Source organism: Rattus rattus, chromosome 4 (assembly GCF_011064425.1).
Source record: "Rattus rattus isolate New Zealand chromosome 4, Rrattus_CSIRO_v1, whole genome shotgun sequence".
Taxonomy (NCBI): Eukaryota; Metazoa; Chordata; class Mammalia; order Rodentia; family Muridae; genus Rattus; species Rattus rattus.
Window position 1 is genome coordinate 159,825,359 of NC_046157.1, and position 20,320 is coordinate 159,845,678.

At 47.8% G+C, this 20,320-nt stretch overlaps 1 protein-coding gene across 1 annotated transcript in view; it reads left to right on the plus strand.

Moving 5' to 3' along the window:
- Inpp5d (inositol polyphosphate-5-phosphatase D) overlaps positions 1-19,972 on the plus strand; it is a 104,463-nt gene extending 84,491 nt beyond the window's left edge. The window contains exons 18-27 of the mRNA XM_032901566.1: positions 1,684-1,765; positions 4,884-4,973; positions 6,379-6,492; positions 7,887-7,969; positions 9,434-9,521; positions 10,394-10,543; positions 11,559-11,655; positions 13,409-13,684; positions 16,999-17,593; positions 18,792-19,972. Of these exons, the coding sequence (XP_032757457.1) occupies positions 1,684-1,765; positions 4,884-4,973; positions 6,379-6,492; positions 7,887-7,969; positions 9,434-9,521; positions 10,394-10,543; positions 11,559-11,655; positions 13,409-13,684; positions 16,999-17,593; positions 18,792-18,794 (1,578 nt within the window). The 3' untranslated portion in view covers positions 18,795-19,972. The remainder of the gene's footprint in view (positions 1-1,683; positions 1,766-4,883; positions 4,974-6,378; positions 6,493-7,886; positions 7,970-9,433; positions 9,522-10,393; positions 10,544-11,558; positions 11,656-13,408; positions 13,685-16,998; positions 17,594-18,791) is intronic.
- The last annotated feature ends 348 nt before the right edge of the window (positions 19,973-20,320 follow it).

Consider the following 20,320-nt stretch of genomic DNA (forward strand, 5'->3'; position numbering starts at 1 on the left):
CACAAAGCTCTGGATTCCATCTTCAACATCAAGTCAGGCTCGGTACCATCCGCTCTGATCCCAGTACTCGGGAAATAGAAGCAGGAAGCAGGAGGATCAGGAGTTCAAGGTCATCCTTGACTACAGTGAGTTTGAGGCCAGTCTGAGCTCCACAAGACTTTGTCTCCAAAAAAAAAAAAAAAAAGCTTTCATATGATGACTTGTATCTTGGTACAAAACTGCCACCAACTTGCACATTAAGAAGAAAGCTAAATTAATAATGGCCCTGTACTAAGATGCTGAGAGAATTTTAAAGCATCGTTTCTTAACTATATACTAAGGCTAATTCTAAATTTAATTTTTGGGTTTTTTTGTTTGTTTTTTTTCTTTTTGTTTGTTTTTTTATTTTTGAGACAGGGTCTCACTAGGTAACCTTGGCTGTCCTGGAACTTACTGTGTAGATCAGGCTAGCCTCAAACTCACAGAGATCCATTTACCTCTGCCTTCTGAGTACTGGGATTAAACCCATGCACTACTATGGTTGGTTACTAAGGCTAATTTTATTTTTATTTATGTGTATCAGTGTTTTTGCCTACATGAGCATCTTGTGCCCACAGAAGCTGAAAGGGGGTATCAGACCCCCAGAAATAGGAATCATGGGTGGTTGTGAACTGCCACGTAGGTACTGGGGTCCAATCCTGAAGCCTTCTGCAAGAACAACCAGAGCTCTTAAGCACTGAGCCCTCTGTACAGCCCTTTTAAAAGACAAAAACAAACAAAAACAAACAAAACACACACACACACACACACACACAAATTCTGTTAGCTGCGACTAAATATGTCCCCATGCATCTGAGTGTGGTGGTGCACACTTGTAAGCCCAACACCTGGGAGACTTAGGCAGGAGGATCATAAGTTCAAGCCCAGCCTGGACTACACGGCTAGACTCCAAAACACCACAAGCAAAACTAGTTGCTTTGTTTCATGACTTAGAGTTTCAGAACATTATAGTTCTCCATAGATAAAGCCCCAGGCCGAAGTAAACTGATCACAGAATGACTATTAATATTGTTAGGAACACTGATTGTTCTTCCAGAGGTCCTGAGTTCAATTCCCAGCAACCACATGGTGGCTCACAACCATCTATACTGGGATCCAACGCCCTCTTCTGGTGTGTCTGAAGACAGCTACAGTGTACTCACATACATAAAATAAATAAATCTTTTTAAAAAAAGAAAACTAAAACAATTTTACACACACACACACACACACACACACACACACACACACACACATATATATATATATATATATATATATATATATATATATATATATATATGGTTACTCTTGTTGAAAGGAGCAATGATTGGGGAAGATGCAATAAAATGCTCTTGCAGAGTACCTGGGTTCAGTTCCCGGCACCTACATGGCTGCTCACAACCATCTGTAACCCCAACTCTAACGCTCTTTTCTGTGGGTACTGCACACATGTGTTGCACATGCATATATGCAGGCAAAGCACTCACATAAAATAAATCAAATATATTTCAAATAGCTTAGCACTACCTGAGGATAAATTCCCTGGAGAACGGACAGATGACTCTGATGATGGCGACGTTCTCGTTAACACTGTGGTTTTGTTTTACTAATAACACTGTAAGTAGCACACACATGCCATGAAACTGTAACGTTGTGTTGCAGATGAAGTACAATTTGCCATCCTGGTGCGACCGAGTCCTCTGGAAGTCTTACCCGCTGGTGCATGTGGTCTGTCAGTCCTACGGTGAGCGGAACACTGCGGGGTACAGATTAGGCTTTGGGTTCTGAGGGCAGTGGCAAGTAAGGGACTTCAGTCTGTTTGTCTATAAGACGAGAAAGCTCAGTGGAGCCCTGATCGAGTGTCCTGAAAGAGCTGCTGCATCTCTACCCCCCTTGGGCTGCAATGGAATAAAACCTGCTCAGAGACACTTGAATTAGAAAGGACTTTTTTGTTCTGTTTTTGTTTTTGTCTTTCAAGACAGGGTTTCTCTGTGTAGCCCTGTCTGTCCTGGAACTCAGATTTGCCTGGCTGTATTTTCCTAGGGCTGGGATTAAAGGTGCGCATCAATACTGCAGCTTTTTTTCCTTTTAATTGATAATTTCATACAGTCATATGTGCTCTGATCAAATCCACTCCCCCGCTTTCTCCCCTCTCGACTTAACATAGTCTGCCCTCCCCCTCTCTCCTCCTCAACTGACTCAGTTCACTTAGTCTGTCTGTCTGTCTGTCTGTCTGTCTGTCCATCTGTCTGTGGGCACAGCAGTATCTATTGTAACATGGATAACCTTTTAGGACCCAACCCCTGAAGAAAATCCTGTCCTTTGCCTAGTAGCCATCAACTGCCAGTAGCTCCTTAGTTAGGGGTGGGACTTCATGAGCCCCTCTCCCATCAGAGCTGAGATTTGGGCTGGCTTGATCTTGTGCAGGTCTTGTACATGTAGTCATAGCTGTTTGGCTTTGCCCTGCTATTTAGCAAATGTTTCACTGCACAGATCTACTACCTCTGGCTCTTACAATCTTTCTACTGCCTCTCCTGTAATGATCCCAGAGCTTTGGAGGAAGAGGGTATGGTATACATGTCCCATTTAGAACTGAGCACTCTATAATCTTTTTCTCTGCGTGTTGACTAATTGTGGATCTCTGTGTTAATCTCCGTCTACTGCAAAAAGAAGCTTCTCTGATGAAGGCTAAGAGATGTGATAACATATGAGTATAAAGATAATAACTTAAAGGACAATATGCTACTATGTTAATTTAGTAATAAGTTATTAATAATAGTAATAAGTTCTCCCTTAAAGCCTAAGGCCCGGCAGTCATGAGTTTATGACCCAATTAATAGTAACAGACATGAGTTCTATCTCATGAGGTGGGCTTTGCATCCAATTAGAAAGTAGCTGGTTTCTCCCATGATAGTTGTACCACTGTTGTACTAGTAGGCATCTCTTGCCAGGCTTGCAGGGCTCACAGATGGGTAAGGTTGTTGAATATTTCCTCCCTAATATCATAAATAGGACCTTCTGGTCCTTTTTTAAGAGAACCAGATTGAATTTGAGCCATATAAAAGTAATATTTTGCCGGGTATGAAATTGGCAACTACCTGGTATTTACATGGTTCAGCCTAATACATATCATTAAGTATATCTGTGTAGGTTTGGAAAGGCCTAAGAATGTTTCACTGTGAGGCTAGAGATATGGCTCAACAGTTAAGAGCACTTGGCTCATCTCCCAGAGAAGCTGACTTTGGTTCCCAGCACACTCACTGGGTGACTTATAACTACCTAGAATTTTAGCTCCAGAGGATCCAACTCCTTCTTCTAAAACCACCAGGAAGATCTGCGCACTCTCTCTCTAAAGGACAAAAGGAAACCTTAAAAAACAAACCACAAATTTCCAGACAATGGCACTCATCCCACAGCACACCACAAATGAGTAATTCATAAGCCAGAGACCTCTGAGAGACAGTTCACGATTCATATCTTTCCCACTGAGCCCTCATACCTACCCACCCCTAAGAGTAGGGAAATATGTTGGGGGAATTTTGCCCCCGACTAGCATCCACCTTATGGTCCCCACCCTCTTTGGAGACCATTTAATGCCGATCCCACAGAAGAAGGTAGTTTCTGTTCCCTTCATCTGTATGTGCCTGCTGTTGCCGGGATAGTTTCGCACATGCATTACAACCCCCTCCCCCTGCTCCTGAGCTCTGTCTCCCGGAAGTGACTTCACCAGATAAACTGCATATAACACCTTCCGATGTGCAGCACATCTCTTTTACTCACAGCCTCGGCCATGGCACCTCTCTGCCTTCAGAACCTGAAAGTGGGACAGGAGCTATGTACCGCTCGGGGGTAGAGCATTTCCCTGCCAGGCATAAGGTCCTGGCTTCCATTCCTACTACTTCCCAAACCAACCAAACAAAGCAAAAACACCAGACGAACCCATTTCCCATTCCTCCCTCACTTTTTCCTGCTTGACTGCCCTCTCCTATGCCTGATCTCTCTAGCCCTGTGGTCCTCTTTTCAGCAGCACTATACAGAGTCAGTCATATGGATACCTACTCTTCAAATTCTGCAGCCCTGAGGCTCTCTCAACTTCGGTCTCAGAAGATCCTGCCAGCCGTCTCCGTCAGTCAGCTTCCTCTGCTGAGGGCCAAGTGATGGTGGAGGCTCGTTGAATTGCCACTGTCTCTTTAGACACCAGCCTTGCCCTTCAGAATTGCCCCATAGTGCAGGTTTTAAGAAAGAGGAACGAGATGGCTCAGGCATTGGCAGCTAAGATTGAGGAGGGTATGTATACATCACACACATCCCCAGCATGTGAGAGGCAAAAAGGAAACCTAACCTTACATGTAAGGCTGGGCCATCTTCCACAGAGAAGCTGTAGACGTACGCATTTTGCTAATATTTTTTTGAGTGCCAGAGGACACAGTAGAAGGTTTTAAGGAGTTAGAGATAGAGGAGGTCAAGAAGTTGGGGGGCGGGGATTCATATCTAAAATGCAAGAAAAGGTGCCCTGGGTTTTCTTCCCAGGTGTATCAGCTATCCAATCACTGCGTAACAAATGCCCTAAATCTCAGTTCTTAAAACACTGAGTCCTTTGCTCAAGATTCTCTGGGCTAGACTGGATTTGGACAGCTCATTTCCTCTCTTTGGTGTCAGCTGGACACACTGAGGTATTTGATCAGATCTGAGGTTGACTGGCTGTCAGCAAGGGCCATGGTGATACTCAGGAGACATCTTTGCTTGCTGGCCTCAGGGTCCCCATCCTGGTCCCAGCTTGTGCCTGCTGTGGGTTTGTCATCCACACCTTGGTCAGACGGTCTCTTCTATCCCTGCTTAGAAATGCCTTCTCTCCCTTGTAGGCAGTACCAGTGACATCATGACGAGTGACCACAGCCCTGTCTTTGCCACGTTTGAAGCAGGAGTCACATCGCAGTTCGTCTCCAAGAACGGTAAGCAATGGGCATCATCAGTTTCTCTTGTTTTCCTCCAAGACAAGGGGCCTAGGGCATTTATCATTTGGTTGCAGCTACCAGTGCCTGTGTTAGATGTAGATCCATCCTTTTCCTCCCCACAGGCCCACAGTCTGCCCTCCCTTCTCCACCCAAGTCTTCACACTTGCCCTGTCTCCTTCCTACATCTGGCCACCTTTGTAGTCTTTAGGCTCCACCCCTTCCTGCTCACACCCATCTCCCCTTTCTCCGAGTTCTCCAGCCTTGGAAGAGCAGCCTCTGTCATCTCCCCCTTGGTTTCCTTCTGCTGGGACTCAGTACATAGCAGATCCTTGAACATATCAATCGCCAGTGTTGAGCTTTGATGGAACATTTGTCTAAGCAGAATCTGGCCAAGGTGATGTGGGGTTTAGAAGGAGGGAAAGAAGGCTAACAGGCACTCAAAGGGCTTAGAATGTACTTGGAAAGATAGAACACTTGCTTAAAACCAGTTCAAGATTGGCGTAGTGGTGCATACCTCTAGTCCTAGCACTTAGGAGGCAGAGGCAGCAGGCTTAGAAGTTCAGCTTGAGTCTGACTTAACTACATAGAGTTTGAGATCTGTTTGGGGTATATATAACACCCTATCCTACAAAACAAACACAATGATAAAAAAAAAACAGATGCCGTGTAAATAAAACAAATGTCATGTAAATTAGCATAGTTATAACCATGTTAGCCGAAAGCCAATAATTCCCAGATTCCGATTAGGGACTGGTCATTACTGTGTCTGAGGAAGTAAGAGCAGGTCTCCCTAGCTGTGGCCTCAAAGCAGCAGATTTGGGTGTTGAACCTCTAAGTCTCTGTATGAACTCTCTGTCAGAACTAGAGGGAATCTGGGTGTGTTAGTTCATGTCTTTAACCCTAGCAATTGAGAGCTTAAGAAGTTGATGCAGGAGGATCACAAGTTTGAGGCCAGCCTTGGCTACATAGTGAATTCCAGGCAAGCCGGGACTATATAGCAAAAAGAGGGAAGGAGAGGGAGGAGAAGGGAGAGAATTAATTAGATGGGAGACTAGAGTGAAGTTGAGGGGTTGCCTGAGTCCACGCAGATTGTTGGCAAAACTGAAATCATACCCATAGCTTGGGTCCTTGCTGTCTTTACGCTTTCTGACCTGCACCCTACATGGCCATCTTGTGCCAGATCCGAGACACTGTGGCCGTCAACAGAAGTGCTGAGTATGGGTGCTGAGTCATGAGCTCTCTAAGACAAATCTCTCCTTCCAACCTGGACATTTCCCATCTGTGGGCCTCAGAGGGAGCCCGGCATAGTGGGTGCACACAGAGAGGGAAAACCCAGAGAGAAGCTAGAACCTCCATCTTCAGGTACAGTATACTAATAAATTCCTACTCCCCCACGCTCCAGGTCCTGGCGCTGTGGACAGCCAAGGGCAGATTGAGTTTCTTGCATGCTACGCCACACTGAAGACCAAGTCCCAGACTAAGTTCTACTTGGAGTTCCACTCAAGCTGCTTAGAGAGTAAGTGTACTGTGAACTACCCTTTTGGGGAATTCTTTCCATTAATGGTTGATCCCTCAGCCAGTTCTCTCTCTCTCTCTCTCTCTCTCTCTCTCTCTCTCTGTCTCTCTCTCTCTCTGTCTCTCTCTCTCTCTCTCTCTCTCTCTCTCTCTCTCTCTCTCTCTCTCTCTCTCTCTCTCTCTCATGAGAATCCATGGATGGACCTCAGTGGGTTCAATGAAATAGGCTTCCAGTTGGGTACCTATGGGGCTATCCAGTAGCTATGAGGCCCGTTTCCCATCCCTGAGGTCTGTTCTTCTACTGTCTCAGCCCTAGAGAGAGGGGCAGCACTGGTGTCCCTCTGTCCGCTCTGTCCCCCTGTTCCTGACTTGTCTGTCAACATTCTCTAGGCAGACTCTTAGCCACTTGAGTTTCCATCAAGCTGGGTTCTCACTCAGCAAGAGCCCTGGGTAGAGCTCAGAATGCTGATGATCGGTCGGACAGGGCCAAAGCAGCTGCTACTGCCTGCTTACTGTTGCTCTCGCCCTACCATGCCCTTTCCATATTGTATGGCACTCGTATTGAGGGGCTCAGCATGACTGGGAGCAAGGGAGAGATGAACAGTCCCAAGGGAGAGGTGACAATGTTGAGCATCCACCATGCCTATGAAGGACCCTTTCTATGTGACATCTCCAGGCATACTGAGACTCTCGTGCAGGAGAGCTCTATGCTTTCTAAGTCTCCCTGAGATGGTTTGAAATGATGGGGGGAGGGTAGGAACCAACTCTGCAAATAGAGGCATGGACTGCCTACTTGTAGAGCCCAGGAGAGCTACCAGCCAAGGATCCTTCCCCCTCACACATTTTTGCACCTTCCTTCAACCCATCCAGCCCTTCCTGGGCACCACGACATCCTGAAGCCCCAGCTCAGCAGCCAGGGTCAAAACAGTGCCAACAGGAATGAGGGGCTTTGCGCGGGTGTTTTTAATAAACTATCGAGACATTTGCATAGATTTCTATGGAAACAGCATATTAGGAGGCTTAAATTAGAATTTCAAAAGGCTGCTATCTTGAGTGGCGTGGGAAGTGGGACGAGCTGTCATGCTTCCCAATCTTCCTGCCTGCGGTGTGAGGACTTCTTCGTCGCCTAGGATGTTGCAAAAGAAGAATCAAGAAGGAGGGGGAAATCTCTTTGATTTTTTTTTTCCTAAAAATAATTAGACTGTGTTGGCAAATGACCATCCTTCGAACAAAAACAGAATCCCCAGAAAGCCTGACTCCAAAATGGTTCCGAGGCCTCAGAGCCCAAGAAGAGAAAGACAGTCTTCCGTGGCCCGAGGAAGGGAGACCCTTGGAGTCTTTTCTGTCTGGTTCTCACTCTATGGTCTGCAAACCCAGCTTCTTCTTCTCTGACAGGTTTTGTCAAGAGTCAGGAAGGAGAAAACGAAGAGGGAGATGAAGGAGAACTGGTGGTGCGGTTTGGAGAGACTCTTCCCAAGGTAATAGAGGAAGAGAATGTGCCTGGGGTAGAGGGCTGCAGCAATGTGCAGCTGCAGCAAAGCAGGCCAGTGTGCAGCTGCAGCAAAGCAGGCCAGTGTGCAGCTGCAGCAAAGCAGGCTAGTGTGCAACTGCAGCAATGCAGGCTAGTGTGCAGCTGCAGCAATGCAGGCTAGTGTGCAACTGCAGCAATGCAGACTAGTGTGCAGCTGCAGCAATGCAGGCTAGTGTGCAGCTGCAGCAATGCAGGCTAGTGTGCAGCTGCAGCAATGCAGGCTAGTGTGCAGCTGCAGCAATGCAGGCTAGTGTGCAGCTGCAGCAAAGCAGGCTAGTGGCTGCAGCAAAGCAGTGTGCAGCTGCAGCAATGCAGGCTAGTGTGCAGCTGCAGCAAAGCAGGCCAGTGTGCAGGTGCAGTAATGCAGGCCAGTGTGCAGCTGCAGCAATGCAGGCTAGTGTGCAGCTACAGCAGGCCAGTCCAGATTGTAGCCATCCCAGACCAAGGCCAAAGAGACCAGCTTAGACATTGTTGTTAAGTGACTTAGGGCATGCTTTTCATTATGGATAAATGACTTCAATATTCCTAAGTGTTTTCCAGCCCTGCTGTGCCCACTCCCCTTCAGTTGTTACCTACTTAGTGCTCTCAGCACTTGAGATTGAATCAAAGCTTCTGCAAGCACTAAGCAAGCACCCAGTCCCTGAGCCATACCCCGATATCCCTGAACACTGTTTAGCAGCAGGAAGTTGAGGGCGGCGGAGCTGACATTCAGGAGTCTTGTCACTCACAAGCCATACCTCTAGCAAACCACAGGATATTTCAAACCCAACTGAAGGTCTTCAGCAAGGAGACACATTCCCCCAGACGGGGAGCAAGCCTATGATGCAGCTCCTTTAATGCAGCCATAGACTTTGGGGAGGCAGAAGGAGAAGGATGGTACTGCAGGTCTCATTTCAGACCTGGTTGCTGGTCCTTCCCTTGGCCCCTGAGATATGTAAAGAAAGGAAAGAAGAATTGAGATGATGGACCAGGGACCTGGAAACTCAACCCAGTTTAGGAGATGGGGGTGGGGCAGGGAAGAAAATTATCCCTCACTTGGCTTAGCAATGGGGTCCACCCATTCTCTTGGGCATGGAGAGTGAAGACCTGAGTTTGCTTGAAAGGACATATTCAGTTCCGTTTTCCTATGTAATTTTGGGGGGTAAGATTTATTTATTTATTTTACCTATGAGTACTCTATCTGCATATACACCTGCCTGCCAAAACAGGGCATTAGATTCCATTACAGATGGTTGTGAGCCACAGTGATGTGGTTGCTGGGAATTGAACTCAGGACCGCTAGAGGAATAGCCAGTACTGTTAACCACTAAGCCCCCTCCAGCTCTTCCGATGTAGTCAAGACTGGTGGCCCTCATTTACCTGTCCTTATCTGCCCCCACCTGTGGACTCTAATCCGGTTTCTCCTCTGCAGCTAAAGCCCATTATCTCTGACCCCGAGTACTTACTGGACCAGCACATCCTGATCAGCATTAAATCTTCTGACAGTGACGAGTCCTATGGTAAGCATCCCAGGCCAGGGACCTCACCTACCCATTAGCCTCAGCCTCTGAAGTGAGAGTGATGGTGGTTCAGCCTTCCAAGAAAGTCCATCTACCACCGCCCATCATACCCTGATGTCATCTCTTCCTCTGTCCCAAAGGGACTTTTCCTAATGGGTTACCATTCCTGCTCCTCGTCACTTCTGGGTGCCACTGCCACCAACCTCCCGCTTAGCCTTGCTGAGTGAGCTGCAGGTACTATGTAATTTAACCTTGACCTTAAGAGGCAGGTTCGGTTCCCCAATGAGTAAATAGGTAAACTGAGGTTCATAGAGGTCAAATGACTCACCCAGATCACACAGCTAGTCCTCAGCTGAGCTATGACTTGAGCCTGAGTCACCGTGTCACTGTGCCTCTCGTTTGTCCCCAGCCAGCTCCTCAGACCCAGATGCAGAGCATTAACCTCTCCCCGCTGCCAGGCCAACTCTCCAGTCTGTCTCCTTTTCCCTTCAGACTTTTCCTTATATAGAAGTTTTAGACTGACTTACATTCTTATCTGCTCGTCTGATTCTGTTTATTTCTTGTACTGTTTCAAACCTTGGAAGTAAGCTACAGCAATCAGCTTAACATTTAATACCATTTCTCAGGTGAATTTCCTAGGATTTAATTTTTTTTTCTCCCAGCATTGATCTGCATAGCGTTCTTTTTCCTATGAGGCTTCAGCCATTTGCCCCAAATAGCTAAGGCATTGATGGAAAGGGTTGATTAGTAATCCCTGCCTGGCCACTTGCTTCAAGGAACAGTCTCCCAGCACCGCAGCCGAATCTCTGAGCATGCTCCATATCCGTCTAATGCTAAGATGTTCGTGTTGATGTTGTCCCTCCTCTTCCCAGGTGAAGGCTGCATTGCCCTTCGTCTGGAGACCACAGAGAGTCAGCTTCCCATCTACACACCTCTCACCCACCACGGGGAGATGACTGGCCACTTCAGGGGAGAGATTAAGCTGCAGACCTCCGAGGGCAAGATGAGAGAGAAGCTCTATGGTAGGCCAGCCCCCTCCCGGCTTTCCTAGAGGCCACCATACTAAGGACATGTCTTTTCTCTCAGCAAAGCTATCAAGTATCTCTGATCTGTGCCTTCAGAATAGAGCATGGTTGGAAGGTCTCTAGGGTAGCATGGTGATGCCTACTTGTAATCCCGGCTCTCAGGAGGCTGAGGCAAGAAGATCATGAGTTCAAGGTTAGCCTGGGTGACGTAGCGAGTCAATGTCTTTGATGAGAAGAAAACAAGTCATCTCGTTTATCTCCCCCAACGGCCCTGTGAGCCAAGTGTGGTTATCTCTACTTGCAGATGGAGAAACTGAGGCATAGATAGGCTAGATGACTGGCTAAAGGTTGCAAACTCAGCCAAGGTTGACCCTAGTCCTAGCAGGAGTTGGTAGTCACAGTGGTTGCTTGCCTCTTATGAAAATAGCGAGTGTAGGAACTCACAACATGGGGTGTGGGAGCTCCTCATACCAGAGAAGGTTCTAGAGTACCAAGGGCCACTGTTTCTGTGCGTGGGACTCTCCTGTGCCCCATGAGAGATCTTTTCTCTAGGATAGTGGATCAAAGAGATAGTGGGTCATCACCTAGCAACCACATGCCAGATTCAGGAATAAAGCTGGGGTCCCTATAAGCTGGTTTTGAGAGTCCCCATAAACATTAGCTCTGCATGGGAAGTACTCTTATAGGGCAACCCAATGGTTGTTCTAAATTTGTTCTAATCTGACAAGAAATGTTCGTTTTGTCCCTGGTTGAGCTAACAAGTTAGGAATATTTCACGAAATAGTAACTGGGTCATAAGTATCTGTTCTTCTCCTTCTGGACCCACAGCAGGCATCATTAAACAATCACTGAGCGTAAGGATTTTGAAGCCTGAAAATCTTGCTTGAAATACCTCTACCAGTAGCCACTATTTACTGTCCAGCTTTGGCCTGCAAATAGATATCACTTTGCCATTTCTAACCCATGTAGTGGCTGGGCTCTCACATGCTTTTTCCTGGATGTTCTCTTCTAGACTTTGTGAAGACAGAGCGGGATGAGTCTAGTGGAATGAAGTGCTTGAAGAACCTCACCAGCCATGACCCCATGAGGCAGTGGGAGCCTGCTGGCAGGTAGATGAAACTTGCTAAGACATACTACAACTATCTGTGAGCCAGAGTCCAGGAGAGGGTAAAGTGGGGCACAGGAAAGCCAAGGTCAGAGGAGAAGCAATGCTGTGGTCTAGGGGAGCCACTCTCCTACTTCAGTTTCTCATCCTGAGTTCAAATCCCCATCTCTGGGAGATCAAAGCCTTAGAGAACTTTTCCATGTGGAACGAGTTCAGCTCAACCAGCCTTTAATGAACACCTACTGTATTACAGTATAGTAAATGACCTACAGACTTACCACCAGCTAGTGGAAGGATGTGCAGTCCAGGAAGAAAGAACTATAGATGACTGAATAATTCTAGGGCAAAAGATACTTTTCCTGTGTCCAGGGAGGCCAGGAACATAAGTGGTCAAAAGTCCCTATCCGTGACTTCCTAGTTTCATTTCTGTTGCTGCGACAAATACCCTGATTAAAAGGTAACATGGGGAGGAAAGGGATCATTTGACTTGAAAACCCACATTACAGTCTCTTGTTCTGGAGATTAGGGCAGGAACTTAAAGTATCACATCAATAGGCAAGAGCAGAGAGAATAAACACATGCACCCTTGCTTGCTCTCAGTTAGCTTTCTTCACTCTTACACAGTTCAGTTCCCAGCCTAGGAAATGGTGCTGCCCACAGTGGGCTGGGTCTTCCTACATTAATTAACAATGAAGACAAGTCCCTATAGACATACCCACAAGCCAAACGTATCTAGTTAATTCCTCATAAAGACTCTCTCCCCTGATGAGTCTAGATTGTGTTAAGAGGGCAGTTCAAACTAACCAGCACAGAGGGGTATCATGAGACTTGCCTTTAATTCCAGAACTCAGGAGGTAGAGACAAGCTGATATCTGTAAGTTCAAGGCCAGCTTTCTCTACACAGTGAATTCTCCAGTCAGAGCTACATAATGAGACCTTGTCTCAAGAAACAAAACAAAACAAAACGCAGAAAAACTAACCAGCACGGTGACTAACAAAGACTGAATTGAGAGTAACCTGGGCATTCCAGTCTATGTTGCTTCCTAACACCAGAATCACCTCTATTTCCTGACATGGTAGGTCTTGTTAGTCCTCCTGAAATGGAGCCCAGTGTGGAGCGAGTTTTGGTGTGTGACTACAAGGTTTGCCTCACCTGGGTCTGGACTGTCTCCTCCATTTTTAAGACAACTGTCCTTAGCACCTGTAGCTTCGACTTCTGTGACCGTACACTCATCCTGCTGTTCTGAGACCCTACATAGAATGTGCAAACCAACATGTCTCACGTGGACTTTGTCCAGTCTGCTTGGGAAATGTATGCTTGACCACCCCTCCCATCGCCCTGGGCCCTCCAGGATCTCATTCTACTTTCCCCATGTGCTGACGTGTCTTCAGTGAACCTTACAGCAGGCCAGCCTCTACCCCTGGCCGCAGGGCCTTAGCGCGAACCTTTGCCTCTGCACAGAGCGTCCTCCTTTCTTTGTCTCTCTTCTGCATTTCATATAAATCCAATTCACAGACAGCCTTGGGTCTGTCTTCTCCAGCCGTGCTCTACCTAGTAGGTCTCAACCCTCCTGCTTGTCTCAACTCGATTTCTTGTTTCTCTTTACCATGTGACATGGTACACAAATGAGTGAATGTATTATTGGGCCCCATAAATAAAGGTACTGAGAGGTTGATAAGCCGAGGAACATTTTCCTCAGGCTGGTACCTACCAAGAAGAGAAGAGGCTTCAGGTATGCTTTCACATCTTCCTACAGGGTCCCTGCATGTGGTGTCTCCAGCCTCAATGAGATCATCAATCCAAACTACATTGGTATGGGGCCTTTTGGACAGCCCCTGCATGGGAAATCAACCCTGTCCCCAGACCAGCAACTCACAGCCTGGAGTTATGACCAGCTCCCCAAGGACTCCTCCCTGGGGCCCGGGAGGGGAGAGGGTCCTCCCACCCCTCCCTCCCAGCCACCTCTGTCACCAAAGAAGTTTTCATCCTCTACAGCCAACCGAGGTTCCTGCCCCAGGGTGCAAGAAACAAGGTGAGTATCCTCTGAATTTTGTGTGTGTGTGTGTGTGTGTGTGTGTGTGTGTGTGTGTATGTGTATTTGTTTCTGCTCAAAAGCACTCCCTAGAGGCCCCAAGGATGACAGCCAAAGAGGGCAGAGTTATACCAGGTTCTGCCCACTACTTTGGCTTCTGCCTATCCAAAACATTTGGTGCAACTTGATTTTAAAGGGGGCTGCATCAGGGGTTGCCAAGAAGGGCATTTTCTTATAAAAACTGCATTTACTGACAAAGTCATTTCTCAAACCACTGACATTCTATGCCATCCTCCCCTCCCTGGAGGTCTCAGTGGGAAAAAGGTGAAGATATCTGAATAGATGTCATCGTGTACCCCAAATCTCTCTCTTTCCTGAAAAACAAACATCCATGCTTTCATATATAACTGTCTGGATCCTCCTGCTGGTGGCAATTGGAAACATACACTGGGACTAGAAACCCAAATCCATCATCTTCCAGAGGGAGCTGACCAGGACAGGTTCAGGAGCAAGGGCCACACAGCCCAGAGATGAAGTCCCTAAGCAGATGCTGGGAACACTAGGTGGGAATTCCACTCCTCCAGGATGTCAGTTGGCCAAGCGACATCCAGACCCGGTAACAGTGACGCAGATGTGTCTCCTTCCCAGCTGCCTTGAGCATTTGGTGGTAACACAGGCTCTCACATTCAGCCTCTTTTCTCAGTGCTGTTTCTTTTCTTCCCTCTTCAGAACCTCAGTTCCTTAGCAGAGCTAACTCATAGCAATCAGGAACCCATGCTGGGGTATTATCCACAGCGTGGTTCTCTTCCAGACCCTATAAGTCAAATGCGTATACCAGGCCTGCCTGGGGATTCCTCTGGAGAGGCACTGACAGTCCTGTGCCTTAGCTGTTACCTGAACTAGCTGAAAGGTGGCAGGGCAGGGCCCTTAACCAGATCTAAGTCTACATCCTAGGAGCAAGGGAGACACAGCCTCAGAATCCTCCCTGGGAGTAAGGATCAGTTGTCTATCCAGTAGGTACTTGTTTGGCAAAGGCAGTCTCTTCAGAGACCCTGTGAAGCAGAGCTAGAAGCAGCCACAGAGAAAGTAGACGTTCATGATCCTCAGAGGATCCCAGAATGGAAGTCACTTTGTGCTTCATGTGGTAAACAGAGCTTGGCGGGAACATGTTCCCTCCAACCCCAGGTCACAGCATAGTGGCGGACATTTATCAGGGAAGGCTCTACAGGACTAGGTGGCAATGGTCACTCATCCCAGGTTGCCTGAAGCTGCCCCAACTTTGGCATTTAAAAGTCCCATCTCCTGGAAAACACCTCAATCCTGGTAAGCTTGGAACACTTCCGTTAGAGGTCAAGGCTGTGTCCTGAGAAAGGAGACTGCTCAGGGCCTGGCCAACCTCCATAACCTTCTGCACAAGAGCTGACTCTGTCCCCTGGATAAGGGCTTGGTTTCCTGTTACCTGTACTCAAACTCTTTTTTTTTTTTACTAAAACTCATGATTTAATCTGTTTTTCCTAACCTCCCCCTAAGGATAGCAGGAGCACCCTGACCACTCCTGGAGGGAGCACTTTCTAGCTTCCATCTCATCCTCTGTCTTCTCTATATCCATAGCTGAGTGAATAGTTAGGTGCCAAGTCTTGTAAGGTTTCTTTTAATTAAACACACACACACACACACACACACACACACACACAAACACACAAAGTGGGGGGTGGGGTGGCTGCTACTGTTTTGCTTCTGTCTACCAAATGCCCTCAGAGGCCAGGAGATCAGAGGACATTGGATTCCCAAACACTGCAGTTACATACAGTTGTGAGTAACTAGGTAAAGGCCAGGAATCAAACTTGGGTCCTTTGGGAAAAAAGCAAACACTTTCAATCACTGAGCCATCTCTTCAGCCCCTGACCTGGTATTTTCACTTTCTATCCAGCATCCTGCTTCATCTGAGACATGGTGATCAGGATACTTCTCTCTCACATGCACACTCCTTCCTGAGACCAGACCGGAGTAGAAGTCTCAGAGGATCTAGACAGGTTCAAGAGGGCCACAGACAAGGGCTAGCTTTTGCCATCTGTCAAGGTCTCAATATTTCTGGATGTGTAGTGACTTCTAGTCTCTCCAGAAAGTGAAAGGCAGGCTGGTGAGTTACTTGCCACCAAGACTGACCATCTGAGTTCGGTGTCTGGAACTGATGTAGTAGAAGAAATGACTTGTCCCCTATAAGTTGTCCTCTGACCTCCACATGTGTGTATGACTTTCTCCTTTTTATTCAATCTAGGGCTCCAGCCTATGGAATGGTGCTGCCCACAGTGGGCAAGTCTTCCCACCTAATTATCTAATCAAGATAATCCCCCAAAGAGTATATTTTGGGTCATCCTAGATCTCATCAAGTTGATGACTGAGTCAGTTGTCACAGACAGAGCCCTCCAGAAAGAAAGCTTTAAGCCCCTGAGAAGAATAGTGTGACTGTTGGCCCCTGAGCCCAGGGTTTGTTTTGTAGTGCATGGTAACTTTGCTGTCACAGCAGCACCTCACACATAAGTAGCAGCCTCCTCTGTTCCTCTTTCTACCAAATCTCCAGAGATAGCCTCCTTGCTCATGGACGCTCTTGTTAAAACAGAATTAAAGTTGCCTCTGAAGACTGCCCCTCTACCCCCTCTCTCTCTCTCTTTGAGGCAGGATCTATCTATGATGTAATATATATGTGTGTGTGTGTGTGTGTGTGTGTGTGTGTGTGTGTGTGTGTGTGTGTGTGTGTGTTTTGGAACTATGTAGACCAGGCTAGTGTCCCAGGTTTGCCTGTCCCTGCCTCACATGGGCTGGGATTAAAGTGTGAGCCACCACCCCAGCCTTATCGCCTCTCTCCCTAATGCGCTGATTTTAAAAAGTCATCACTTGCGGTGATGCATGGAGGTAAGATATGCTGAGGATGCGGAGGCAGGAGGATCATGGGGCCATCCTGGACTACACCTTTAGCCCAGCATGGTGTTGCATGCCTTCAAGCCCAGCTATTCAGCAGACAGAGAGGCAGGTGGATCTGCCAGTTCTGTATCAGCCAGGGATACATAGTGAGTCCCTGTGTTTAAAAAAGAAAAAAAACCTCAAGGCAAAATTCATGTAAAATTATCCCCTGGAAAATGAGTAATCTGGTGGCATTTCTATGCTGCATGTTACATCATCATGACTGCGTTTAGTTCCAGAACATTTTTATCACCCCTAAATGAAACCCAGAGGCATGAAGCATCTACTCCCCATGTCCTGACGTCTGAACATGTTTCCTCTCCTCTCTCCTCTCCTCTTCCCCATGGTCCCAGACCTGGCGATCTGGGAAAGGTGGAAGCCCTGCCGCAGGAGGACCTGCTGCTGACGAAGCCCGAGATGTTTGAGAACCCCCTGTATGGGTCCGTGAGTCCCTTCCCTAAGCTGGTGCCCAGGAAAGAGCAGGAGTCTCCCAAGATGATGCGCAAGGAGCCCCCGCCCTGCCCAGACCCAGGAGTCTCTTCACCCAGCATCATGCTCCCCAAAGCCCAAGAGGTGGAGAATGTCAAGGGGACGAGCAAACAGGCCCCCGTGCCTGTCTTTGGCCCCACACCCCGGATCCGTTCCTTTACCTGTTCCTCCTCTGCTGAGGGCAGGATGCCCAGTGGGGACAAGAGTCAAGGGAAGCCCAAGGCCCCAGCCAGTTCCCAAGCCCCAGTGCCAGTCAAGAGGCCCGTCAAGCCTTCCAGGTCAGAAATGAGCCAGCAGACAACGCCCATCCCAGCTCCACGGCCGCCCCTGCCAGTCAAGAGTCCTGCAGTCTTGCAGCTGCAGCATTCCAAAGGCAGAGACTACCGTGACAACACAGAACTCCCCCACCATGGCAAGCACCGCCAGGAGGAAGGTCTGCTTGGCAGAACTGCCATGCAGGTATGTTGAGCTGCATGTATGTGTGTATGTGTGCATGCATTCGTGTGTGGGGTGTGTGTGTGTGTGTGTGTCCTGGGAAGTACTCTGTGAAGAGTTTGAACCTGGCCTCCGCCCGTCCATGTTCCTGACTGGCACCTACAGCGATTCTTGAGAGAGACAGAGAGAGGCTGTTGATAAACCCCTACCCCTGTAGAGTAAGGGAGTCCAAGTCATTTATATTTTAGTCCTCTCATCCTTAATTAGGCTAGGCACTTAAAACATTCCTGGTATTTTAGAAACTTCGGAGAGAATATCCCCTTCTTATAGAATAGATTTATTCTAGAGCAGAGCTAACAATGGTTTAAGAAAACACACACAGTTGAGACTGGACTTGATAGTACACTGCTGTAATCCCAACACTCTGGACATCTAGGGCAAGAGGACTGCGGGTTCAAGGTCAGCCTGGGCAAGCTGAGACAAGCAAGTGCAGCAGTGGGAGCTAAGGTTGTAGCTCAGTGGCAGAGTGTACAAGAAGCCTCCATGAAGCCCTCAGATGAATCTCCAGTATCACCAGGAACAGACTCTAGACCTAGACCGCTGGCCATTCCATTGGTGCATTTATTGCAGTGCTGAGGGTCAAACTTGGGGCCCTACACTAGGCAAATGCTGTCACAGTCCTGTGTTGGATCTAAATCCCAAATCTCCCCTGAATAGCTCTATGCCTTTGTAAACTGTCAAAAGAAACTGTTAGTGCTATCTGCTGTATAGATTTACGGGGAGAAATAGATTGTGCCACATGCTGTTCCTGTGTGTTATCATTTTTACAGTTATCACCCATGTTTCGTAACTATACCCAACATAGATCTATTTCATATGTTCTATGTGTTTATAACATATGCACGAATTAGCATAGGACAGTGTGGCTCTTTCTTTTTTTTTAAGATTTATTTATTTTATTTATGTGAGTATACTGTCGCTGTCTTCAGACACACCAGAAGAGGGCATCAGATCCCATTACAGATGGTTGTGAGCCACCATGTGGTTGCTGGGAATTGAACTCAGGACCTCTGGAAGGGCAGTCAGTGCTCTTAACCACTGAGCCATCTCTCCAGCCTGAGTGTGGCCCTTTCACGTTAGCCTGATCTAACTTACAGCACTGGGGGTCAAATGTGGCCTGGAGGCCGTAAGGCCCTGACAGCCCTTCTGTTCTATCTTACAGTGAAGTCCTCGGGGAGCCGCTGGTGATGGGAGCCTGGAGGAACAGCACAAAGCAGATCTACGCCTCTCTGGGGATGCCTCTTGGAGGACCTCCTGCTAGCTCTTCTTGCCTAGCCTAGCTTCAAGTCCAAGGCTGTGCATTTCTTCAGGAAACAGCCTCACCTCTCTGTGGTCCAAGGAGTGTGCTGGCTGCCGTACCGTGTGCCGGACGCTGAAGCTGAATGGGAAGCACAAGCCATGTGGACAACAGAGAGCCGCACCGGGGTCTCAGAACTCGGACTCCAGGGCCTCCTTCCAGTCGCCGTCTGAAAGAAAGGAACTGAGCTGCTCATCCGTGGATGAAGATATAAATAATAATATTATTAATAATAATAATGGTCAGGTGCCATGTGCTGTGTTAAGTGCTTTATGAACATTTGTTAGGCTGGCCTCCGGAGCTGAGGTTCCAGTCAACCTGAACCCTAAGCCCAGACCCACCGATCCCAAATGGCGGGTCCTGAGATGTTTAAACAAAGCATTAAGGAAACCAGCAGTCTCCTAGAGCTAGCCGGATGGACTCTAATGCAGGGACCTGAACAGACTGCACGGCTAATGGCACAGGAGGCCGGCCCTGTCCAGCTTCAGAGATACAAGCTGCTTTAGCTGGGGTTCTGTCGCAGGCCTGAGCCTCTTGGTTTCTACTGGGTTTTGAATCTACCAGAGTCAGAAATCAGCTCCAACTTGGCAGTGCAGAGATCTGGCCTCAATCTAAGCCAGCCACTTCAGACCCCTGCTGATCCTGTGGACCAGTTAACACTCCCTGTGCCACTAGAGGTGGGCAGCTGTCACCATACCCTGGGTTGGGCCAAGCCCACTTCACCCCTGCCCTGCAGCACTTCTGATGTACTGAGGAAGAATATCCACCATCGTCCCCAGTGACTGAGCTCTCTGGGCCTGCTCTCAGGGAAGGCGGGCCTTGGTCCCAGGCTCTCAAAAATAGCGCACCCTCTTCTTCCCAAGCTCTGTGGTGCAGCCCTGTGTCCTTGGTTACTAGGAGACTAGTGTGGTGATGTCTTTAATTGTCTTGCTTTTTGATATATAAGGATTAATGTAGGAAACTAGACCTAGGTTATTCAGGAGGGCAGGTATATACCCTGTGTTTCCTAGTATGTGTGACCAATAAATCATGGCTTTCTAACTGGGCCTCCTGACTGTGCGGCATCTTCCTGATACCCAGGGCCACAATTCTTCCCTGCACTCTAACTACTGCAGAGACACTTTGGGGCAGGGAGAGGCAGCTGAGAGTTCCTGATGCCCAGAAAAATAGCATCTTCACCATGGAGACGGTCTGAAGTTGGGTATGGACATGGATAAAGGTAGATATAAATCCTTTCACACATATGTCTGTGTGGAACTCCACATGTCTGCAAGTGTCCTCTGATACTGGCTGAGCAACAGCCCACAGGTTCTAATTATTCCAGGGACAATAGACTCACACAAACCATATCTGGGACATGGGTTCGCAGGTTAGGAAATAGCCTCCGGCCAGAA